The sequence below is a fragment of the Podarcis vaucheri genome (genome assembly GCF_965113315.1).
Source record: "Podarcis vaucheri genome assembly, chromosome: 11".
Classification (NCBI taxonomy): domain Eukaryota; kingdom Metazoa; phylum Chordata; class Lepidosauria; order Squamata; family Lacertidae; genus Podarcis; species Podarcis vaucheri.
Genome location: NC_138749.1, coordinates 34,470,829 through 34,491,571, shown reverse-complemented (window position 1 = coordinate 34,491,571; position 20,743 = coordinate 34,470,829). Strand labels below are relative to the sequence as shown.

Genomic DNA, 20,743 nt, shown 5'->3' with positions numbered 1-20,743 from the left:
CCTCTAACAAAGTGTTAGACCCTCCAGATGCCATATCCTCACCTGTTAATTGTTCAGCTTCTTCAGCTAGAGTTGTTGGCGAGGGTGCAGTCTGCAAGACGGTAGGGACTGAAGATCTGCGTCCCTGAGAAAATAGGGTTGTTTGTGTCAGTTTGCCTTTCCCTGCCTTCGACGCAGCTCTTGTTTTTACTCGGTCGCTCATTCCCCACCTGTCTCTGGATTCAAGGTCAGGCTGTCAAAAATTTCATGGGAAAGGCAGGCCTTGGAGTAAACAACCAAACCACAGAGAGACAAAGCAAAGTTGGTTCTCAGGAAATTGTAAGTCCCAAACTCCACTAGAGGGAGTAATGTTACAGTTCAGGGAGGAAGAAACAAAATTTCAGTCGCCATTAAAGCTCCTGCAATTAAGTAAATTAACAATAGTCTTTGGAGAAGACCTTTTCCCTCTAGCAGAGCTCTCACAATGTTGCCACAAGTTTCTTAAAAGGTGCAAAGTACAGTTGTTAAATTGTATCCAACAGTGATGCCTCTAAATATCCATTTCAGATTTGTAAGTGTATCTGCAAAACAGCCTTTTGTCCCGCTGCAAGTCCGGGGCTTGGGTTTTTAAAGTCTTTAAAATTTTTTAGTAAGTTTAGCAGAGGAGAAAGTCCCCATAGAAAAAGATAGAGCCAGTCCCAAAGAAATAAAAGTAACTTGCCTTTCAGTTTCCAGCTTCTCTAAGCGTATGATTTCTCTTGTTTTAAAGCCCTTCTGTGCTGCTTCCAGCCTGTCAAATCCTTTGCCTTTGATCACTAAGCACCATCGGGAGACGGACTTCCTTTTTCTCGTCTCCCGCTTTCAGCCAAATTCATAAATTTTGTAATCCAATCTCAGGTGAGTCTTACTCACGAGTAGTTGGTTTGTAATCCAATGTAGAAGGAAGAAAGGTCGGCGCTCATCCGTAACAGCCGCGCGGCTTCACTCCCGCAGAAAGAGCGATGAATCCACAGCACCGCTTCCCCTCCGCGCTTCCGGAGCCCCTTACGGGGTCCCTTCTTCGTTTTGGGGGTTGCTCTAGGTGCCCGCCGGATCCCACGGCCACGAGCTCACTCTGCTCGTGGTTTTTCTTAGTGGGTCGTCGCTTTGCCGCAGCGAACGACCCTTTTCTGCGGAGCCCCTCTTCGCAGCGCGAAGAGGACCGCCATTACTTGTTTCGCGCCGCCTCCGGAAGTCTTCCAATGAATTTCTATACTCCCATGGTCAGTTGCAAAACAGTTGCAAAAAAGACACAATTCTACAAAAGTTAACAAAACTTCCATGTATGACTTTTACTGAAGTCCTCTGCATTCATTAAAGCCTTGTTCTAGGCAAAGTTTTCGTTACTTGGCTTCTGCATGTGGACTGCCCAAGCAGTCAAAGTCTGGGGGTAAAGACTCTAAAGGAAGCACTGCAAGCATAAGCAGAGCAGAATCCACAGAGAGTGGGCGTTAAGTTTGGAGATGTTCCAGAGAATACCTAAATGTGTGCTGTGGAAGTTGACTTTACTTAAGCGGGCTGGGGCAAGAGCAAGCAGCAAAGCCCCATGACCCTTTCATAACATGGAGCCTCTTCACATGGAATAATAAACAAAGGGAGCTAGAATCTTAAACAGATTGATACCAAGTAAGTTAATACGATTTAACACAGGCATTGACTGTGTGTTGTCACACACACAGTTCCATGCAATGTTTTTGTGCTTTGTTAATAAAATGTACTCCATGCCTCATTTCTCCACAGGATGCAAGGAGTACACAAAACCTACAAAAAGATTGTCTAAAATGGAGCTCAACTTGAAGAACAGAGCATTCAATGAAGAAATGACCCAGAGGCTATGGAACAGGCTTCCTCTATTGGGTGGAATCCAACTGGTGTTCTTGTGCTCACCAAAGGGTTTTTGATCAAACAGACACCTCTGCTAATGGAAGAGGAAGAGAGGAGTTTTGTCACTTTCCCCTACAAACCCCACCAATACCACCTTCGACCTTGTTCTGGAAAGTCCCCCAACCCTCTTGAGTGATTTTCAGGAGGTGCTGCGGGTATGGAGGCCTGAGATTGTCTCCCTTCTTCTTCTGTTGAAATGAAATACCTTCTGTAAATGCAAGTCCACCAACTAGATTCCATCCATCATCTCCCATGATGAGAGGTCACTAACATAAGGTGAATCTTCTCAAGAAACTGAAGATAAAGTTTGAAAATGACCTCAAACATCAAAAGGCAACCTCCCATGCTCGAGACCATGCTGCACAGGAGGAATGACCTAACTTTAGAGGTTACTCAAGGTAATCGACCAAGGGTGTAACAGATTTCCCTAGGAAAGGCCACACAGTATTTTTCCTCTCCAAAGACGTCAGTACAGAGTAATGCAAATGTAAGACGGTGTCAATTAAGGCAACAAACATGAAGCCATTCTCAATAAAAAAAGGGAGGGGGAGAAATTACAGCTCATCAATTGTGGTGTGGTGCTGCCACAGCAAGAATGAAGGTTGACCTGCTGCACACATCTAGCCACCCCGCTTTCTGGAACATACAGCCACTTGGGTAGAAATGTGGTACTAAATAGGAAAATATTGTCACTTGTTGCACTGTCTAGCATTATCTCTTGCCTGCACCTCCTGCAATCACAGCTGCCCCGAGGCAGCCTGGTAGAGGCAACAGAAAGATAGAAATAATAAATGGTTTATTTATCAATAAATTAAAGTTTAGTCAAATATAAATAAATAATAAATAAATTCAGAACATTTGACGAGGAAGGAATCACCCAATGAGCTACTATGCTGGAAAGTTGTTTCTGTTTAATGGATAAAGTTAAACCTCTACAGTGGTACCTCTGGATACAAACACCTCCGGTTGCGTATCCTTCAGGATGTGAACGCGGCAAATCCGGAAGTATTTTTCCGGTTTTTGCTGCATGTGCATGCGCAGAAACGGTCCCTCCAGTTGCGGAAACCCCGGGATCCAACTGGAGTTCTGGAACGGATCCCATCCGCAACCGGAGGTACCACTGTATTGGGTCTGACAGTTTAACCCAGGGACAGAATGAGCCACCTAATTTTGATTCCAATTGTAAACCTGCTGTGTCCAATTTTGTTTTGAAAAAAGAATGAAAAAACCCCACTTTTAAATTGTATGCATTTTGCAGGCACTTTGTACAGATTTTAGAAATGCATTTTCCTCATAACATAGGGCAACATAATACCAAGGGAAGACTTTCATCCAGTTTCCAGCATTAATCACCTGTAGGAGGGTGGTGTGATACTATCTATGAATGTTGGGAATTACACTCACATTACTGAACTGGAAAACTGACACAGTCACATAGGCAAGGATCAAGCTGGGGAAACAACGTGCATAATTTAATTTAGTGCAAGGCAGCCCCCTTCTAGAAACAAACCCTGTTGTAAAAAAAAAATGGTTTATGCGAGCGATTCACCTTTGCTTGATAAAGCTATCAATGATCTATGGAAGAAGCTATAAATGCTGTGGCAAGAAATGTTACACACTAGTTTTTAATTTATTTATTAATGTTTGGGTTGTTACGAAAACTAACCAATGTGTTTGGAAAAATAACACCAGGTGGTATATTTCTCTATTCTATTCTATTCTGTTCTGTTCTGTTCTGTTCTATTCTATTCTATTCATTTCCTATACTGCCCTTCATCCGAGGATTACAGGGTGGTTTACAATATAAAAACACAAAAGTACATACCATAGTAACAAACAAAAACAATAACCCCCACCAACACAGTTTAAAAAGCCATAGATTGTTTAATTAGCAAAAGGTCTGGGAGGAGAAGAATGTTTTTGCCTAGTGCCTAAAGATATGTAATGATGGGGCCAGATGATCATCCCTGGGGAGAGCATTCCACAAGCAAGAAGCCACCGCAGAAAAGGCCCATTTTGCCACCCTCCAAGACTTCTCATGGAGGAAGGGCCTCAGATGATGACTGCAAGGTCCAGCTCAGTATACATGGGGAGAGGAAGTCCTTGAGATACTGTGGTCCTGAGACATTCTCTATATAATAAAATAGAATCCTGTTGTGTTTTTATTTTCTTACATTATTCATGCAAGCATGCCTTGGGATAATTTTGGCTAAAAATTGATTGGAAAAGTAGAATAGACCATGGAAGTAGGTTATACTTTGCAAACATGGCAGCGCACTGTTCTAGCAAATATCCTGAGGAAACTCCTGTAGATAACACACTTCTCTAGAAAACAGGATATACACTGAAATGCCAGCCTTTGAAACTTTCTTTGGTAAGCAAAGTTCTTTGGGGGGGTGAGGGAAGTGAGGGGCAGCTTCATTTCTGAGACATCAAAATAATACAACAGTGCTGGAAAGCTACAAAATAAGATTGGACTTGTGACAGTTTTTCTAAAACGCAAAACATAATCCTAAACATGCTTTTATTCAGAAACAAGTCCCCCTGCCTTCAATGGCACTTCCTTCCAAGCAAATATACACTAGATCACAAGCTATCAGCCCAATCCTAGCCAGATATGAATCCAATAAAAGTATTAAGATAGAAAGATATATCTGATTAATATACACACATACACGCACAGAGAGAGCGCTACATGGCATGGAAAATGTTCATTGCTGTATCCCCCACCCCAATTTTCCAGGAAGCACTGGTACCACTAGTAAATATATAACCACCATTTGAGTTTAGGGAATATACACAAAAGCTCACATATCTTTGTGTCCATAATTCATAGTAGGTAGTAAAATAAAAAATCCCACTAGCACTAGTACTACCATACCTTTCCCTTTTCATTTTAGGAAATACTCTTCCTCTTAGGAAATCCAGTTTTTACTGTGGGACATCACAATGCTTGATTATGGATCCAAATATGTGTCATCTGGATATAAATATTTTGTTACAACTAGCCCATTAAAAGTAATTTATAAATAAAACTTTGAAATCACTAAAAACCACACTACTTCAATTTCAATTATTTTTGGCTGTTAGAATAATTATTTAATATATACGGCACATAAAATATAAAGGTAAAGGTAAAGGCACCCCTGCCCGTAAGGGCCAGTCGTGTCCGACTCTAGGGTTGCGTGCTCATGTCGCTCAAGAGGCCGTGAGCCGGCGCTGTCCGAAGACACTTCCAGGTCACGTGGCCAGCGTGACGAAGCTGCAGCTGGCGAACCAGCACCAGCGCAGCACACGGAAACGCCGTTTACCTTCCCGCTATAAAGCAGTACCTATTTATCTACTTGCACTTAAGGGTGCTTTCGAACTGCTAGGTGGGCAGGAGCTGGGACCGAACGACGGGAGCTCACCCCGCCGCGGGGATTTGAACCACCGACCATGCGATCAGCAAGTCCTAGGCACTGAGGTTTTACCCACAGCGCCACCCGTGTCCCTTACATAAAATATAGAATACTTTTTATTATTAAATATGTCAAATAAACATGCTACAACAGATCTTAATTTAAGGGCAGAGAACAACTTTGTAGAAATTTTTCTGGGAAATCCACATACAGTAGATGTTCGCAATGGAAACCTAGCATAGAAAAACCCAACTCTGGACTGACACTATTAGTTTTCTGGAAGTTCTCTTACTACATCTTGTAGCTAAGAACTATTCTCCTTCCCACAGTCTCAGCTCCATGTAAATAACTTGAGGGATGGAAGCTACAACCTCATCTTTTATGCTGAGCTTTGAAGAAGCAGAAAAGACTTGCACCCCTTTTTTCTTTCACAGAAAATATGGTACAAAGTGAGGTGAAAAGATGCTCCCTTTGAGCATATAAGGCCAACCCTGGCCTGGCTGCCAATTACCGTAATTTTCGCTCCAAAACACGCACTTTTTTGCTCCTAGAAAGTAAGGGAAAATGCCTGTGCGTGTTACGGAGCGAATGCACTCGACCGGAGCCATGGCTGCCGTCAATCAAGCAAAGCAGGAGCCGCTTGCAGGGCTTTGCACGGCTCTAGCTTTGCTTGCTTTACAGCCAGGAGGAGGGGGAGGAGCTGAGGAGGAGGGAGGGAAGGAGAGCCATGCCAGCAAAGCGGGCAGCAGCCGCTTACACGCGAGGAGGGACAGACGGGAGCCATAGCGAGCTGGAAAAAGTGCTGCGTAGCCAGCAACAGCTGCTGCAGCCTCAGCTAGCAAAGGTCCATGCGCTCTCTATACGGAGCAATGAGGCTGCAGAGGGATGGCAGGGCACAGGAGGGCTCTGAGCCACGAGCGCAGTGAAAACCAGTAAAAAAGTTTTTTAAAAGGCTGCTGGGGACAGGAGGGCACAGGATGAGGGAGAGGGGGAAATTACAATTCTCCCAGCGTCTCAGCTGATCCGCTGAGCAGGACTTGGGTTGCAGGGGATTTGCCATTAGCTGCGTAAAGCAGCAAAGAGGGAGAGAAGGAGGAAAGCGGGAGAGGAAAGGAGCTGCTTACACTGCTGTAAGTGGCTGCTGTCCGGTTGGCTCCTTTAAAGCAACAGTGCTCTTTCCCTCCCCCCTCAGCTCTCGGAAAAGCTCCTTCTCCACCCACCCCACGCGAGCTCCTTTTCCCCTTAGACCCCTTTCCTGCATTATTAGCCACATCCTTCTCCACCCACCCCACGCGTGTTCCTTGTCTCCTTAGACCCATCTCCTGCATTATTAGCCACATCCTTCTCCACCCACCCCACGCATGTTCCTTGTCTCCTTAGACCCCTCTCCTGCATTATTAGCCACATCCTTCTCCACACACCCCACACGTGTTCCTTGTCCCCTTAGACCCATCTCCTGTATTATTAGCCACATCCTTCTCCACCCACCCCACGTGTGTTCCTTGTCTCCTTAGACCCCTCTCCTGCATTATTAGCCACATCCTTCTCCACACACCCCACACGTGTTCCTTGTCCCCTTAGACCCCTCTCCTGTATTATTAGCCACATCCTTCTCCGCCCACCCCACGCGTGTTCCTTCTCCCCTTAGACCCCTCTCCTGCATTATTAGCCACATCCTTCTCCACCCACCCCACGCGTGTTCCTTCTCCCTTTAATACTTTTCCTTCCCTCCCCACTTAAAATGTGGTTACAAAGCACGGATCCACATGGATCCTCAGGATTTTTGCACTGGGTCACCTCAAGTTCACCATCAGATCATATAGCATATGCATGGCTACAGCCTGCACCAAAACACACACACGCACCCACTGTTTCATGGGGCTGCAATGGCGCAAAAACGTCGTTACAAAGCATGGATCCACATGGATCCTCAGGATTTTTGCATTGGGCTACCCCAAACTCACCGTCAGATCACGTCTGTGGCCACAGCATGAACCACAAAAATCATACATCCACTGTTTCGTTTAGAATATTTTTTTCTTGTTTTCCTCCTCTAAAAACTACGTGCGTGTTATGGTCAGGTGCGTGTTATAGAGCGAAAAATACGGTAGTTTCGGGGCCCAATTCAAAGTGCTGGTTTTGACCTATAAAGTCTTAAAAACAGTGTTAGAAAGCCAAATATATAATCCAGAGGCCAAATGGCTTCTTAAACCAAGGTTACAGTCATCAAAACAGAACGTCTAGTTGCCATTTTGGGGCAAGTCGGCTCTAAACTCTTATTTTTCAAATGACAGACCCACTGTGGTTGATTATCAGTTAAACACCTGGCTAGTTCAGACAACCTTGAGCTTGGTTAAGAATTAAGAACCCTGAGACCTTAAATAAGAAAAGTCACTATCTAAGGACAATCCACATATATACTGGCCTATCCCTACGTCTTTTTCTTAATGGTGACACAGAGCATTCATAATGTAAGAAAATTATTCACAACTGTGAGCAGGACAGCAGGTGGGGTAGGTGAAGACTGTCAGCATCGCCCTAGAGCCAGTGCGCCAACTGGACTCATGTACCTCAACCCCGACTGGGCTAGGCGAGCTGGGTAGCACCGCCAGAGACCTCCTTCTCACAGGAAACGGTCACAGTGCTGTGGACTCACAGCTCAGAGCTGAGAGCACCGGATTCACTGTCTCAATAATACAGTCGTTGCGCAGCAGAGTTTTGCAGAGTCTTGCAGAGTATAAACCACTCGGAGAGCAGCTCTGTAAAATATCTTCCTTTTATTTTGTAACTACAACTATGATACAAAACTATATACAGAGCTGAATATTCTAAGCATAAATCAATGCTACACTGAGAGTCTGCAGCTGCTCTTAGCAGCAATCTTATCTCTAGGATCTCTAACACTCTCACTCTCTCCGATACACTGACTGACTGACTCTCTCTCACACACACAGATATGTTGCAGGGCAGAATAAGTAGATAGGCAGGACACGCCTCCTTCTCTCTGGAGAGTCAGCAGAGACCATCAGGAGATGATCAGGAGATTCTTGGGTATGGGAGGGGTGAAAAGAAAAGTCACTATCTAAGGACAATCCACATATATACTGGCCTATCCCTACGTCTTTTTCTTAATGGTGACACAGAGCATTCATAATGTAAGAAAATTATTCACAACTGTGAGCAGGACAGTAGGTGGGGTAGGTGAAGACAAGCAACAACAATTAACTATAATGCTGTTCACTGCTCCTACTCAGGCTGCACAGAAAAAGCATTTTGGTCCCTAAAATTCACTCTGCTTGTGAATATAAAATATACCGTATTTTTTGCACGATAACACTCACTTTTTTCCTCCTATAAAATAAGGGGAAATGTCTGTGCGTGTTATGGAGCGAATGCCTGCGGGTGGCAGAGGGGATCTGCTGCAGTCGTGAGCAGAGGATCCATGGTTCCCCTTCCTTCCCTCCTCCGTGGCTCACTTTGAAACAGCAAAGCGGGAGAAGAGCCGCTGAGTGGGGAGGAGAGAGGGACAGAGAACCTGCTTCTTTAAAGGAGCAAAGCGGGAGGGGAGAGGAGCCTTCTCCCCTTATACCCCTCTTCTTCATTATTAGCAGCATCCTTCACACATCCCATGCGTGTTTCTTGTCCCTTGAGTGCTTTTCCTTCCTTCCCCACTTAAAACGTGGTTACAAAGCACGGATCCACATGGATCCTCAGGATTTTTGCACTAGGTCACCCCAAATTCACCATCAGATCACATAGCATGTCCATGGCTACATCTTGCACCAAAAAAAATCATGCACCCACTGTTGCCTGGGGCCGCAGTGGTGCAAAAACGTGGTTACAAAGCATGGATCCACATGGATCCTCAGGATTTTTGCATTGGGCTACTCCAAACTCACTGTCAGATCACATGTCTGTGGCCACAGCATGAACCACAAAAATCATATATCCACTGTTTCGTTTAGAATATTTTTTTTCTTGTTTTCCTCCTCTAAAAACTATGTGCGTGTTATGGTCTGGTGCGTGTTATAGAGCGAAAAATACAGTAACTAACAGAATTCTATAGGATGTGATACAGTGGTACCTCGGGTTACATACACTTCAGGTTACATACGCTTCAGGTTACAGCCTCCGCTAACCCAGAAATAGTGCTTCAGGTTAAGAACTTTGCCTCAGGATGAGAACCGAAATCGTGCTCCAGCGGCACGGCGGCAGCAGGAGGCCCCATTAGCTATGGTGGTGCTTCAGGTTAAGAACAGTTTCAGGTTCAGTACAGACCTCCGGAACGAATTAAGTACTTAACCCGAGGTACCACTGTATTAGCTTATGAAAACAGTCAAGATCCAACAATCCCCAGGCATGCACCTCCAGAGAGCAGGGATGGCAAGCGCATCGTGGCGCCCAGGCATCTTTACTCAGTCACAAGTGGCCAATAGTCAGGTGCAAAATGCGCCTGGCTAAGTTTGAACTCTGCTTTAAAAGGCTGAGGACCACAACTCCCAAGCAATCTGGACCCTGCAATCATCATCTGAGGCCCTTCTTTGTGTGCCTCCTCCACAAGAGGTCTGGAGGATGGCAAGACGAGAATGGGCCGTTTCTATGGTGGCTCCCTGTTTATGCAATGCTCTCCCCAGGGAGGCTTGCCTGGAGCCTTCATTACATATCTTTTGGCGCCTGGGGAAAACATTTCTCTTCAACCATTCTATTGCCTTTTTAATGTGCTTGTGGTAGTGGGGGTTTTGCTTTCTCTTTTATTGTGTATTTTGTGTTTTCATTTAGCATTTTTATGTTGTTAACTGCCCTGTGTTCTTCAGATGGGCGGTATACAAATTTAATAAATAACAACAACATGGCAGTATTAAGAGTAAAAATATCAATAATGTATCAATAAAACTAGTTGTTTTTTTAAAAAAAGTTTCAATATTTATTTCAATATTTAGAAATAACACCTTACTGTTTTATTCTATATGTAGCATATTTCTTCAACCTTCTCAGCACATTTTCACTCTAATGTTTATGTACCTTTAAATAGCACATAAAAATCATCTTAATATGCTTTGATCAAGTTAATAGTTAAGATAAATTTTACTGACTCTGGCATTACACAATAAACCCAGACTTGCACTAGCATGTTAGGTTGCCTTAAGTAGTTATACGCCTGCTGGTTTCTGGATAACTTTCTGCTACCTTTACCCTTCTCCTTCCAGAGGAGGGGGAAAAAATCTCTCTCTCTCTCTCTCTCTCTCTCACACACACACACACACACACACACTGTATGTGTGCTGTAAGCATCATTCTGGTGATGTGATCAACAAGCCCTGAAAGTTTTCTCTGGGATGCTTAGCTTTGGCTCACAAGATAAATATTAACATCATGTTCCAAGTATAAACACTTTTCATTTATTCTTCATCTAATGAATACTTTGGGTTTTATATTGAAACAGTATTTGAACCTCACCTTCTAAAAAGTTAACTTTTGTTTTGCATATTGCCTGTACCCATGTATGCACATGTATCAACCAGAATACTCCTATATTGTAACTTTTTTAATTTATAAAAATACTTATATATCACTAATTCATAAAGATAATATCATGGTTCACAAGTGTACATAAAACCATATAATGAAAATGTTAAAATTAGAAGTCAGATAACTATTCTGTAATGTACTGTTCATTGCTTGCATAAGCCTGATGGAATAGGTAAGTATTCAGCAGGTGTTTAAAAAATTGAAACAGGAGGCACCTGTTGAATCTCTGTTAGAATCTCTGTTAAGCCACATTAATGGGTTGATGAAACTAAAGGCTAGGCTCCTTATTGTTGTCAAATGAGCTTGCCAACTCAGGGGATGACAAGCAACACCCTGGGAGACTATCTCAGTGACTGAGCTGGAACATAAGGGTTCAGGACCTATGCTGTTCCAGGCTTTGTAAATCAATACAAGAACCTTGATCCTGGGTTCAGTAGAAGATGGGAAGCCAGTACAGTGTCTCCTGTTGTCGGCCAGATGTCCCCAGAAGCATGGCATTTTGCCTGGAATCAAGAAATCTCTGCCCCACAGCATTATTAGTTTGGATGACATGAGAGCCATTGGGAAAATGTCAATTATCCCTTTATGTAGATTGTTTTAAAAGGCCTATCATTAGTGTCTTGATTATATCATATTCCAACTACCTTTAAATATTTACAACATAGTAGGTATTCTAACACATCCACTATCTGAATTAGCTAGACCTGTTATGCGACAAGTCTAGTTACACACCAGACAGACACAGGCGTTCCACTGCTTGAAGAAAAAGATGTGATGGGGACCCACATGAGGAATATGCAAGTTCAATAACTGAATAGATGTTGTTTGGTTTGTAGTAATGATTAATCAAATCCTCTGCACAAGAAGAATCCAACAACTAATCGGGGGGGGGAGGGGGGGAGGGAAGAGACAGAATCTTAACCAGCTTTCACAAACCTGGTGCCCTCCAGCTGTTCTGAACTATAATTTCAATAAGCCCCAGCCATCATAGCCAATGGTTAGGAATTATGGAAGCTGTTTACACAAAGAGGCTCTGAGTTATATGCAATTAAGTCATATTCTGAGTAGACTCACTGAAATCAATAGTTGATTGATTTCAAGCTCTATTCTGAGTACTAGTTAGCCAGACACAAACTCCTATTTTTTAGGGTTTCCTACAGTATTTCCAATGTCCAGAAAGTACAGCAGATTTCCTGTTTCATTAGAATACATGTGCTTGCCTACTGTTCTTTTCTCACGTTGCTCTGGAAAGCAGGACTGGGAAAGAACTAGTGAGTCAGCAGTAACGATTCCCAGTTCATAATATAGTAACATAACCAATGGTCATCAAGAACAGGATATACAAGAGAGAAAGAAATATGCAGGAAGGGCCAGAAGGAGTTCTGCAGGTTTGATATAGTAACCTACAGCTGCCTTCTCCTGGTACTGCAATAAAACATTCTACATTTAACACCATAATTTTAAACACAGCAACTACTGAGGAAGGGCATAGTCAATTTACATCAAAGGTTAATTTTTAAATGTTTTTATACCACTTTTCACTTAAAAATTGAAGTGCTGTACACCAAAATTACAGTAAAATCAACACCTATGCAATAAAAAACAACAACAAACAGTAAAATCCAAAGCAAACAAATTAAGTAAAGGCTGGTATTAACTGACAGCAAAGGCTTGGGAGAATAAATAAGTTTTCAGAAGGTACCAAAAGACTTAAATATCTCAAAAAAGAAAAGAAAAAGATTAATAGCCATCAAGTTAAAATGTATTCACAAAAGTAAACAGTGCATACAGTATTTGAAAATCTTCAGTTCTTGCTGAGCAGCCTTCATTTCTTCCTCACTAAATTACTTCTGAAGGATGTTAGCAAGCAGTGGCATGCCCTAGGCAGGTGAGGAAGGGCATTTAAACAAAGAAGTTGAAACACCACTTTAAATATTATTTTCAAATATTTGTTTGTCCAATTACTTCCCATTTGTTTTGCAAACAGATATATTCTTGTCCTTGTGCTCAGTGTACTGGAATGGGAACTAAAGTGTGCAAGGGGGGCAGAGACTCACAAGCTAATTCCCTTCCCAGGTTTCTGATCTGCGGCAGCCAGCTTATTACCACATCCGAAGTGGGCAAGCTGCAGTTTGTGAGGGAAGGAATCAGCATGCAAGTCCAAGGATCAGATTTGATGGTCAAACTATGGTTTGGATGAAGTATATCTATGGCTCAGTTCAAATATTTACATAGATGACCAAAGATATGGTATAATATTAATTCCCCAAGCAATGACTACTCAGAAGAAGTACAACACCATGCATGTTTTGTATAAGGTTTTATTTCATGCATGATCCTCAAAGGCAACAGGACTATTGCTAATCTGCCTCCCAGAATTTCTTTTTCTTTCTTTCCAGGGCTGTTGTGATTGAATATCTCATTCCACTCAAGGGTACAAACTATGATATCTTACTGATAACTGAAACTGTCAAGAAGCAACAAAAGCAGTTGTATAATCGGTTTAGTTCAGAGCACTCAAAGAATAGAGTTTACCCATGTAAAACCATGTTGGGTTTTACTTTGCTGGGGCCCAAGCAGACAATATGTTACAAACACCCACTGTCCTAAAATTCTAGGGCAGAGAAAACTTCAAAACATAATCCTAACAGATCTCAAATACCTGCTTCATATGTTTTATTAGATTCCAGTACGGTAAATATCTGGTTGAAGGACCAACTCTAAATCAAAACCACACAGTTCCATAAATATTTATTCTAGTTTGTATGGATTACTCTAAAACCATTACAAAACTGTGGAAAAGAAAAAACATATGAAGCATCTCTTTAAAACATCTTGGTACCAAGTACCTAAAGGATCACCACATATACGTGCCCAGACATTAAATTCAGCATCTAAGGCCCTTCTGCAAGACCCTCGTAAACTGCTTTGAGAGTTTTGCCTAACAAAGTTAGAAATTTATATACCAGCACTTTCAATCCATTGATCTAGCATGCATCATGGTGCAAATAACATATACAGTGGTGCCTCGCAAGACGAAATTAATTTGTTCCACAAGTTTTTTCGTCTAGCGAATTTTTCGTCTTGCGAAGCACGGTGTCGGAAAAGTTCCGGAAAAGCTTCAAAAATCACCAAAAACCTCAAAAAAGGCTACCACACCGCGTTCTATGAGTTGCTCCTCGAAGTCAAGTCGCAACTGTATTAAGGGTGTTAAGAAAAAGGACACAAACTTGCAAAAAACGCAAGACGTTTTCGTCTTGCGAAGCAAGCCCATAGGGAAATTTGTCTTGCGAAGCAGCTCAAAAACCGCAAAACCCTTTCATCTAGCGAGTTTTTCGTCTTGCGAGGCATTCGTCTTGCGGGGCACCACTGTACAGATTGTAGCAAAATGCTACCAGAAGTGACAGCAGGAAAAGAACACAGAAAACTAGTTAGCAGACTTCCTCTATGCAGTAAACGACAGTACAGTATATAGAACTGCACTCCTGTCTCTTTGCGGAAAAATGCAGATTGTTTTCCCCCACACCACAAAGGGCAATCTACCACTACCACTAAGCACCCCATGGGATATACCGGTAAAACAGAGCAAAAAGGACAGGCAAAAATGTCACCAGAGCCTACTCCAGCCAGACTGCCCTCCTGATTGCCACAGAATCACCTACTACCATAGGCATTGGATGTGGGCGTGCCCTGGGTGCTCCAGCCCCCACAACATTCCCCATGAAGGGGCTGGGCGCCCACAATTTTTTGCGCCACGGCAGCATCCTCATGTGGCACTGCCCAGCCGAGGAAAGGGGCTGCAATGCTGCTGCGACTCTCCTCCTTCTCTCAGGTCAGACCTGACCCAGGAGCAGAGCTGTGGCTGGACACGCACAACAGCCCTGTACAGGAGAGAGGCAACACAGCTTATGCTGCCTCTCCTACACTCCGCCCCTGGGTCAGACTGGCCTGGGAGCAGAGCTGTGGCTGGGCAAGAGCCAGGCTCCAATGAAGTAGACTGTGGGGAAGCTGCCTGGTCACACACCCTCTCAAAAATGCGTTCAGGGCCATTGGAGGGCGTGCTGACATCAGACACATGGAAAGTGAAACAGAAGGTTCTTCAGTTATTGCTTGTCAGCACTCTAAATACAGCAGCATACCACTGGCTAAAGCAGGGGTTAGCAAACTTTTTCAGCAGGGGGCCGGTCCACTGTCCCTCAGACCTTGTGGGGGGCTGGATTATATTTTGGAAAAAATAATAATGAACGAATTCCTATTCCCCACAAATAACCCAGAGATGCATTTTAAATAAAAGGACGCATTCTACTCATGTAAAAACACACTGATTCCCAGACTGTCCACGGGCCGCATTTAGAAGGCGATTGGGCCGAATCTAGACCCCAGGCATTAGTCTGCCTACCCATGGGCTAAAGCATACATTCTTCAGCTGAAAGAAAGGTAGTGGGGCATCTTCAGTCACTGCTCCATGGTGGAGCCTTTAGGGACTTCGGCAAGCAGTTACTGAAACCAGAATGCTCACTGCTTCTCTTCCCCACCCTCTACAATAGCAAGGCAGAGCTTCCACGGTTGCAGTTGAGTAATCTCCATCTTCCAAGACGGGAAAGAAGACAGGGATGAATTGGCAGCCACAATTTTTGGCAAGGGTTATGAGTAGATAAGGTTCCTACTTACTCCAAACAACTTTTTCCCCTTAAAAAAAGTCAGATTTTGCATACCAGCACTAACCTTTTCTATAGCTACAACTCTATGAAGAAAAACATATGAAAATCAATTTACCCTGTGAATCTTGGAAAGAGCAAGAAGACTCATAAAATCAAATGCTTGTCTGCTGGCATTAAAATAATTCATGTACAGACTGATCTTATGCACCTTTTCTCAGAAACATATCCCAACAAATTTAATGAGATGAGACGTCCTTCCACATAAGTAGGATTGCAGCCTAAAACATACTGAAATCTCTATTCTACTGTAAGTCTGTATTACTATGACTGTTACATATTTTAAACATCCTTCTGAATAATGTAAGGCAGTGGTCTCCAACCAGTCCAGGCCGATTCCCAACCAGGAGCATGGGACCCACTGTTGATTTAAACTTAACAGTGTTAGCGCCTCACCATATATTAGATACAACAAAAAACAGCATTGGAATAATATTTTTTCAATACAAGTGAACCATTATTTCATGTATTATTGGTAAAACTTTTGAACTCTTTTATTAGTTGTATCCTCTTTGATTTCCGGTGGTTTTCTCTTCAGTGAAGCTTGTGGTTGAAACTGAGCAAGAGGGCAGGCCATCATCACCATCTATGCCTTTCTATCACTTCCTATAACTTTCACCACCTCCTTTCCATTTCTGTGACTCGCTGCTGCCCTTTTCTCTCCCTTCCTTCTTGCATTTCTACCCATTCTTTTTCTCACCTTATTCTACTTTAACTTGCTAGTAATACCTTTCTGTCTTCATCTCACATTCCTTTTCACTCTGCTCCCTTTCTTCCAGCTTGTGTCACCCTCTCTACACTTTAATTCACCCCTCTGTGCTCTTGCCCCCTTCTAATGGCAACCTGCTGAAATAAAAATGAACAAAAATTCTTGGAAAAATTCATCATCCCCAGAGCCCAATAGAGGCAGCAGCTGTTTTCTGTTGCCCCTTTGTAGGATGACGATGTTTGAAGAAACTACTCTTCAGATTCTCCCACACTAAAGTAACATATAGTTGTACTTCCAAAAAAAGAAAGTTTATTCCTTTTAGTTTGCAAAATCTTGGCATTTTACAATTCCTTTAAAAAAGCAATTAAATAAAACTAAATTGCATTCCAAATCAGTACTGAATATTAAACTGCAGTCTTGTGCACACTTACTTGAGAGTAAAGCTCCGTCCATGGCTGAACCCAGGGGAAGTTACTCCCAAAGAAGAGCACAGGAAGAATTGGGTTGCAAGTGGCAACAGTACAATCCCTATTCATGCACTTTAACATGGGAGTAAAAAGAAAAGCCCTGCCATGGTTGAACCCAAGAAGCCTTACTACTGGAGTAAATTCCTCAAGAAATCCAGCAATACAACGGTAGAAACAGGAATTCCTTTCCAGACTGGAGTGTTTGTGTGTTGGAGTGTGTGAGTGGTGCCAAATTTAGACATCACACGGGGCACTGCTGAAATTTTAAAGCTCAAAGACTGCCACTGCTCTCACAAATCTCTGTGATTCAGTGAAATTACAGAAATAAGATGAATAGCCCCCTTCCAAGCTAAACAGTATGTTCCCACCAGGGAGTGGGAAGGTGAGAGCAAGGCTGGAGAAGACCAGGCCAATGTGAGGAGGCTTGGCTGAGGGTTAAATGGCAGGAATAGCTTTGCTGCAACCCACCTGTGGATTCGGAAGAACTGGTCAAAGACTTATTGTAGGGTGTTAAAACTAACCCATACAAAATGTATCTTCAGTGTGCATATTTAGAATTTCTTGAAGTACAGTGGTACCTTGGGTTAAGAACTTAATTCGTTCCGGAGGTCCGTTCTTAACCTGAAACTGTTCTTAACCTGAAGCACCACTTTAGCTAATGGGGCCTCCCGCTGCCACGCGATTTCTGTTCTCATCCTAAAGCAAAGTTCTTAACCCAAGGTACTATTTCTGGGTTAGCGGTGTCTGTAACCTGAAGCGTCTGTAACCTGAAGCATCTGTAATCTGAGGTACCACTGTATGTTGATATTTCCCTTTCATTTATTTTCAAACACCCTCCCCCTATGTATATATTGTGGACTTCAGCTTTTATCTGAGTAAAAAGTGTCTAAAAAGACAAGCTGTGTCATGATAGTCTGTGCCAATGGCATCAGCACTATTTTTAATGCCTTTTAAAAGGACATTCAGAGAAAGCAAAAAGGGTGACCACAGAAATACAAAATATGACAGCATTCCTTTACCTCTGACAGTTATGTCAAATTAGGAATTTTGATAGCTACAACTTCTTCTTCTAACATATATAAGCATCTGCAAAGAGGCTCTCTCTGCCGTAACTAGGAAGCTCAATGACAATGCTTTGTGTGCAGGAGGTCCTATCTGGAGATGCTAGCAATTCAATTGCTAGCATCTCCAGATAGGGCTTAGAAAGCCAGGAAGCCATGGTAACTTGCTCCTAAGCAGAAGCACCTTCCTATGTACTAAAGGATAGAAGGGTATGAATATTTTCTATAGCTGCAAATAAAGGAGTACAGTGGTACCTTGGTTCGACTGTTAGAAAACCAAGGTACAGTGGTACCTTGGTTCCCGAAACTGTTAGAAAACCAAGGCACAGCTTCCTATTGGCTGTAGGTTTGGCTACTGAAAAACGTTCACAAACCGGAACACTTACTTCCGGGTTTGCGGCGTTCAGGAGCTGATTTGTTCGACAACTAAGCCGTTTCGGAACCAAGGTACCACTGTACCTGGCAAGGTAAAAAGAAACGGAAAAGGGTGAAGATTAAAGATGTGTCTGGCATGGGGAGCGGGGATGAAGATAATCGAACAAGAGAAAATGGTTGTGAAAAATATGGCCACGCTTTTGGGAAATGTGCACTTAGGGGCACTTTTGAGCAGTGCCTTTTTTCTAGGGGTACTCAAGGGTATGGAATACAGTAGCCTTTTTTCCTAGAAAAAAAGCACTGGTTAGAAATCTGGCACTTACTGTAACAACTTCATGGCGAGTACTGGCACCTTTTCATTTTTTCAAGCAGAAAAGCACTGCTTTCGAGGGCTCTGAAGGACAGCCTCCATATTTGGTGGCGAGTCGATTATTAGCATTTATTTTAGGGAGAAGGGAAAGGGTTTTTTTAGTCCCAAGTTCTCAGTTTTTCCAAGCAGAAAGCAGGCAGCTGACTAAGCCAACCGAGGAGGCTGCTTCGAAGGGGATGCGGGAGGAGGAAAAGAGGCGGGCGCAACAGGGAAACTTTCAGGAGTTGCCCGGAGTTTGACACACACGCACCAACGCCGACTTCACAACTGGGTGCGGTGCCGGGGCTGAATCCGCCGGATCCCCATTCCTGGGATTTGGGGGGGGGGGAGAGAGAGAGAAAGGGGATCGGGTTGGGGAAAAGAGAGAGAGGCGAAGAAGGAGAAGAAGAAGGCGCTACTCACTGGTTCGTGGGGGGCGCGTTCAGCGGGATGGCCACCTCCTCCTCCTCGTACTCGGGCCCGTCCAGCGAGTCGCCTTCGTCCACTGTGCTCAGCCCTCCGGCCGGAAGCGGCGGCTGCGGGGGCGGCGGCAGCGGAGGGAAACCGCCGGCAGCGGTACTCCCGCCGCCGCCGCCCTCCAGGAGCGGGATGGCCGCCGGCGGAGACAGGCCCTTGGACATCTCCGCAGGAGGGGCAGGCCTGGAGCCCACCGAGGGGAGCGACGCCGCGGGGCAGGCGCCGCTTGGGCCCGAGCTGCTGCCCAGGAAAGCGGCGGCGGCGGCGCTCTTGTTGCTCCGAGAGGCGGCGGCGGGAGGGCAATGCCCGCTGGGCTCTCCGGCCGCTCCCGAGCCGCCCTCTTCGCCACCCGCTTCGGCCGCCGCCATCATGCTGCTCCGGCTCGCCCCACCCCTTCCCCGCCCCTGCTGCTGAGGCAGCGCGCGGCCGGGAGGAGGCGACAAAGGGACAGAGGGGGAGAGAGGCGGCGGGAGGGGGGGGCGGACGACGGACCAACGGCCTCCTGCTACCTCCGCGGGGAGGAGCTTCAGGAAAAGCCGCCGCCGCCGCCTCTTGAGGCGCTGAATGCGAACAATGGGAGCGCCCGCCCAAAGACCTCGCCGCCCGCTCAGTCAGTCCTGGTGCGCTGAGGTAAACACCCGGCGCGGCGTTTCGTCCCCTCCTGAACGGCTTCGCACGCGCTCGCCCGGTGGGCGGGGGCAGCGCCTCCCTTGTTCCTCGGCTGCCACTGTCGCCGCCGCCGTCTCGCTTTACCCCCCACCCGCTAACTCCCCCCTCCTCACGGCCGCCGCCGCCGCCTCTTCGGAAAGCGCATGCGCGCCTGTCCCTCCAGTGAAGGTGCTGGCCGCTTTCCGCAAGCGAAGGCTCTTTGGAAGGAGGCGGCTCGGCAAGGTAGCGCTCTCTTCTTCCCTCGCGCTCTGCCTTGTGTGCCAGGAGGGCGACCGAGGGTGGTGCCTGTTCTTATGACACACACACACACATTGCAGTGCTGCCAGGGCTCCTTGACGGCCCCGGAACTCAGCACACGTTTGCGAAAGAGGCGGAGGGACTCGGCTGCGCGACCCTCTGCGCGCGTCTATGCCGAAGTTCACTCCTGTTGCGCCCAGAGGGGTTTGCTCCCATTTAAACTTGCTGGCAGTAGTAGTTGCAGCCTGAAAAAAGACTTTGTAGGCATCAGCTTTCATGGAGTCGAGCCCGCCAGCACATGGATGCATGAAGCAGACTAGAGTACGCAAAACTGCGTCCCACTGTTGTTGTTTTTCAAACTCTTTTTTTAAAAAAAGATATCACAAGATTCTTTTCTTACTGTGCGTTGTTTTCTTTTTTTTGCTGCTAGGAAAGTCAACAGCATCTCCAAGTATTCGAACCGATATCGTCTCAAGTGCCTCCGAGTCTATCGTTATACATCAACATCCATGAATAAATAACTTTATTGGAGTTTAGATGGCCATTGTGCTATTACCTAGCATTATTGTTTACTAGATTTAATTAGTGCTCTCAAATAGTATTCTTGAGGTTGATTTGCACTGGGCGCTGTTTTATGATGCTTATTTCATTCATGTATCTTCAGACTGAAAGTATTTAAAGGCCTTCTTTTCTTTTATCTCTACTCTTGGCTGGATAGCCTGACCCAGAAACTACTCCAAATGCCACACCTTGAATTTTTAATTCATATTTATGATCAGCAAATTGGGGTGGAAAGTGGTATTTCATTCCAGAAGCACCCTGTCATTGCTAAGCAATGGCATTTCCTCA

The 20,743-nt window shown here is 44.6% G+C and overlaps 1 protein-coding gene and 1 long non-coding RNA gene across 2 annotated transcripts in view; one reads left to right on the top strand and one right to left on the bottom strand.

Moving 5' to 3' along the window:
- Positions 1-19,363, bottom strand: part of RASA1 (RAS p21 protein activator 1) — a 63,503-nt gene extending 44,140 nt beyond the window's left edge. Inside the window, exon 1 of the mRNA XM_082191885.1 lies at positions 18,935-19,363. Within this exon, the coding sequence (XP_082048011.1) occupies positions 18,935-19,359 (425 nt within the window). The 5' untranslated portion in view covers positions 19,360-19,363. The remainder of the gene's footprint in view (positions 1-18,934) is intronic.
- Positions 19,364-19,478: 115 nt separating this feature from the next.
- On the top strand, positions 19,479-20,430 carry LOC309514721. The gene is made up of 2 exons (XR_014212121.1): positions 19,479-19,618; positions 20,325-20,430. It is a non-coding gene; the product is annotated as an uncharacterized lncRNA (long non-coding RNA).
- Positions 20,431-20,743: the final 313 nt, after the last annotated feature.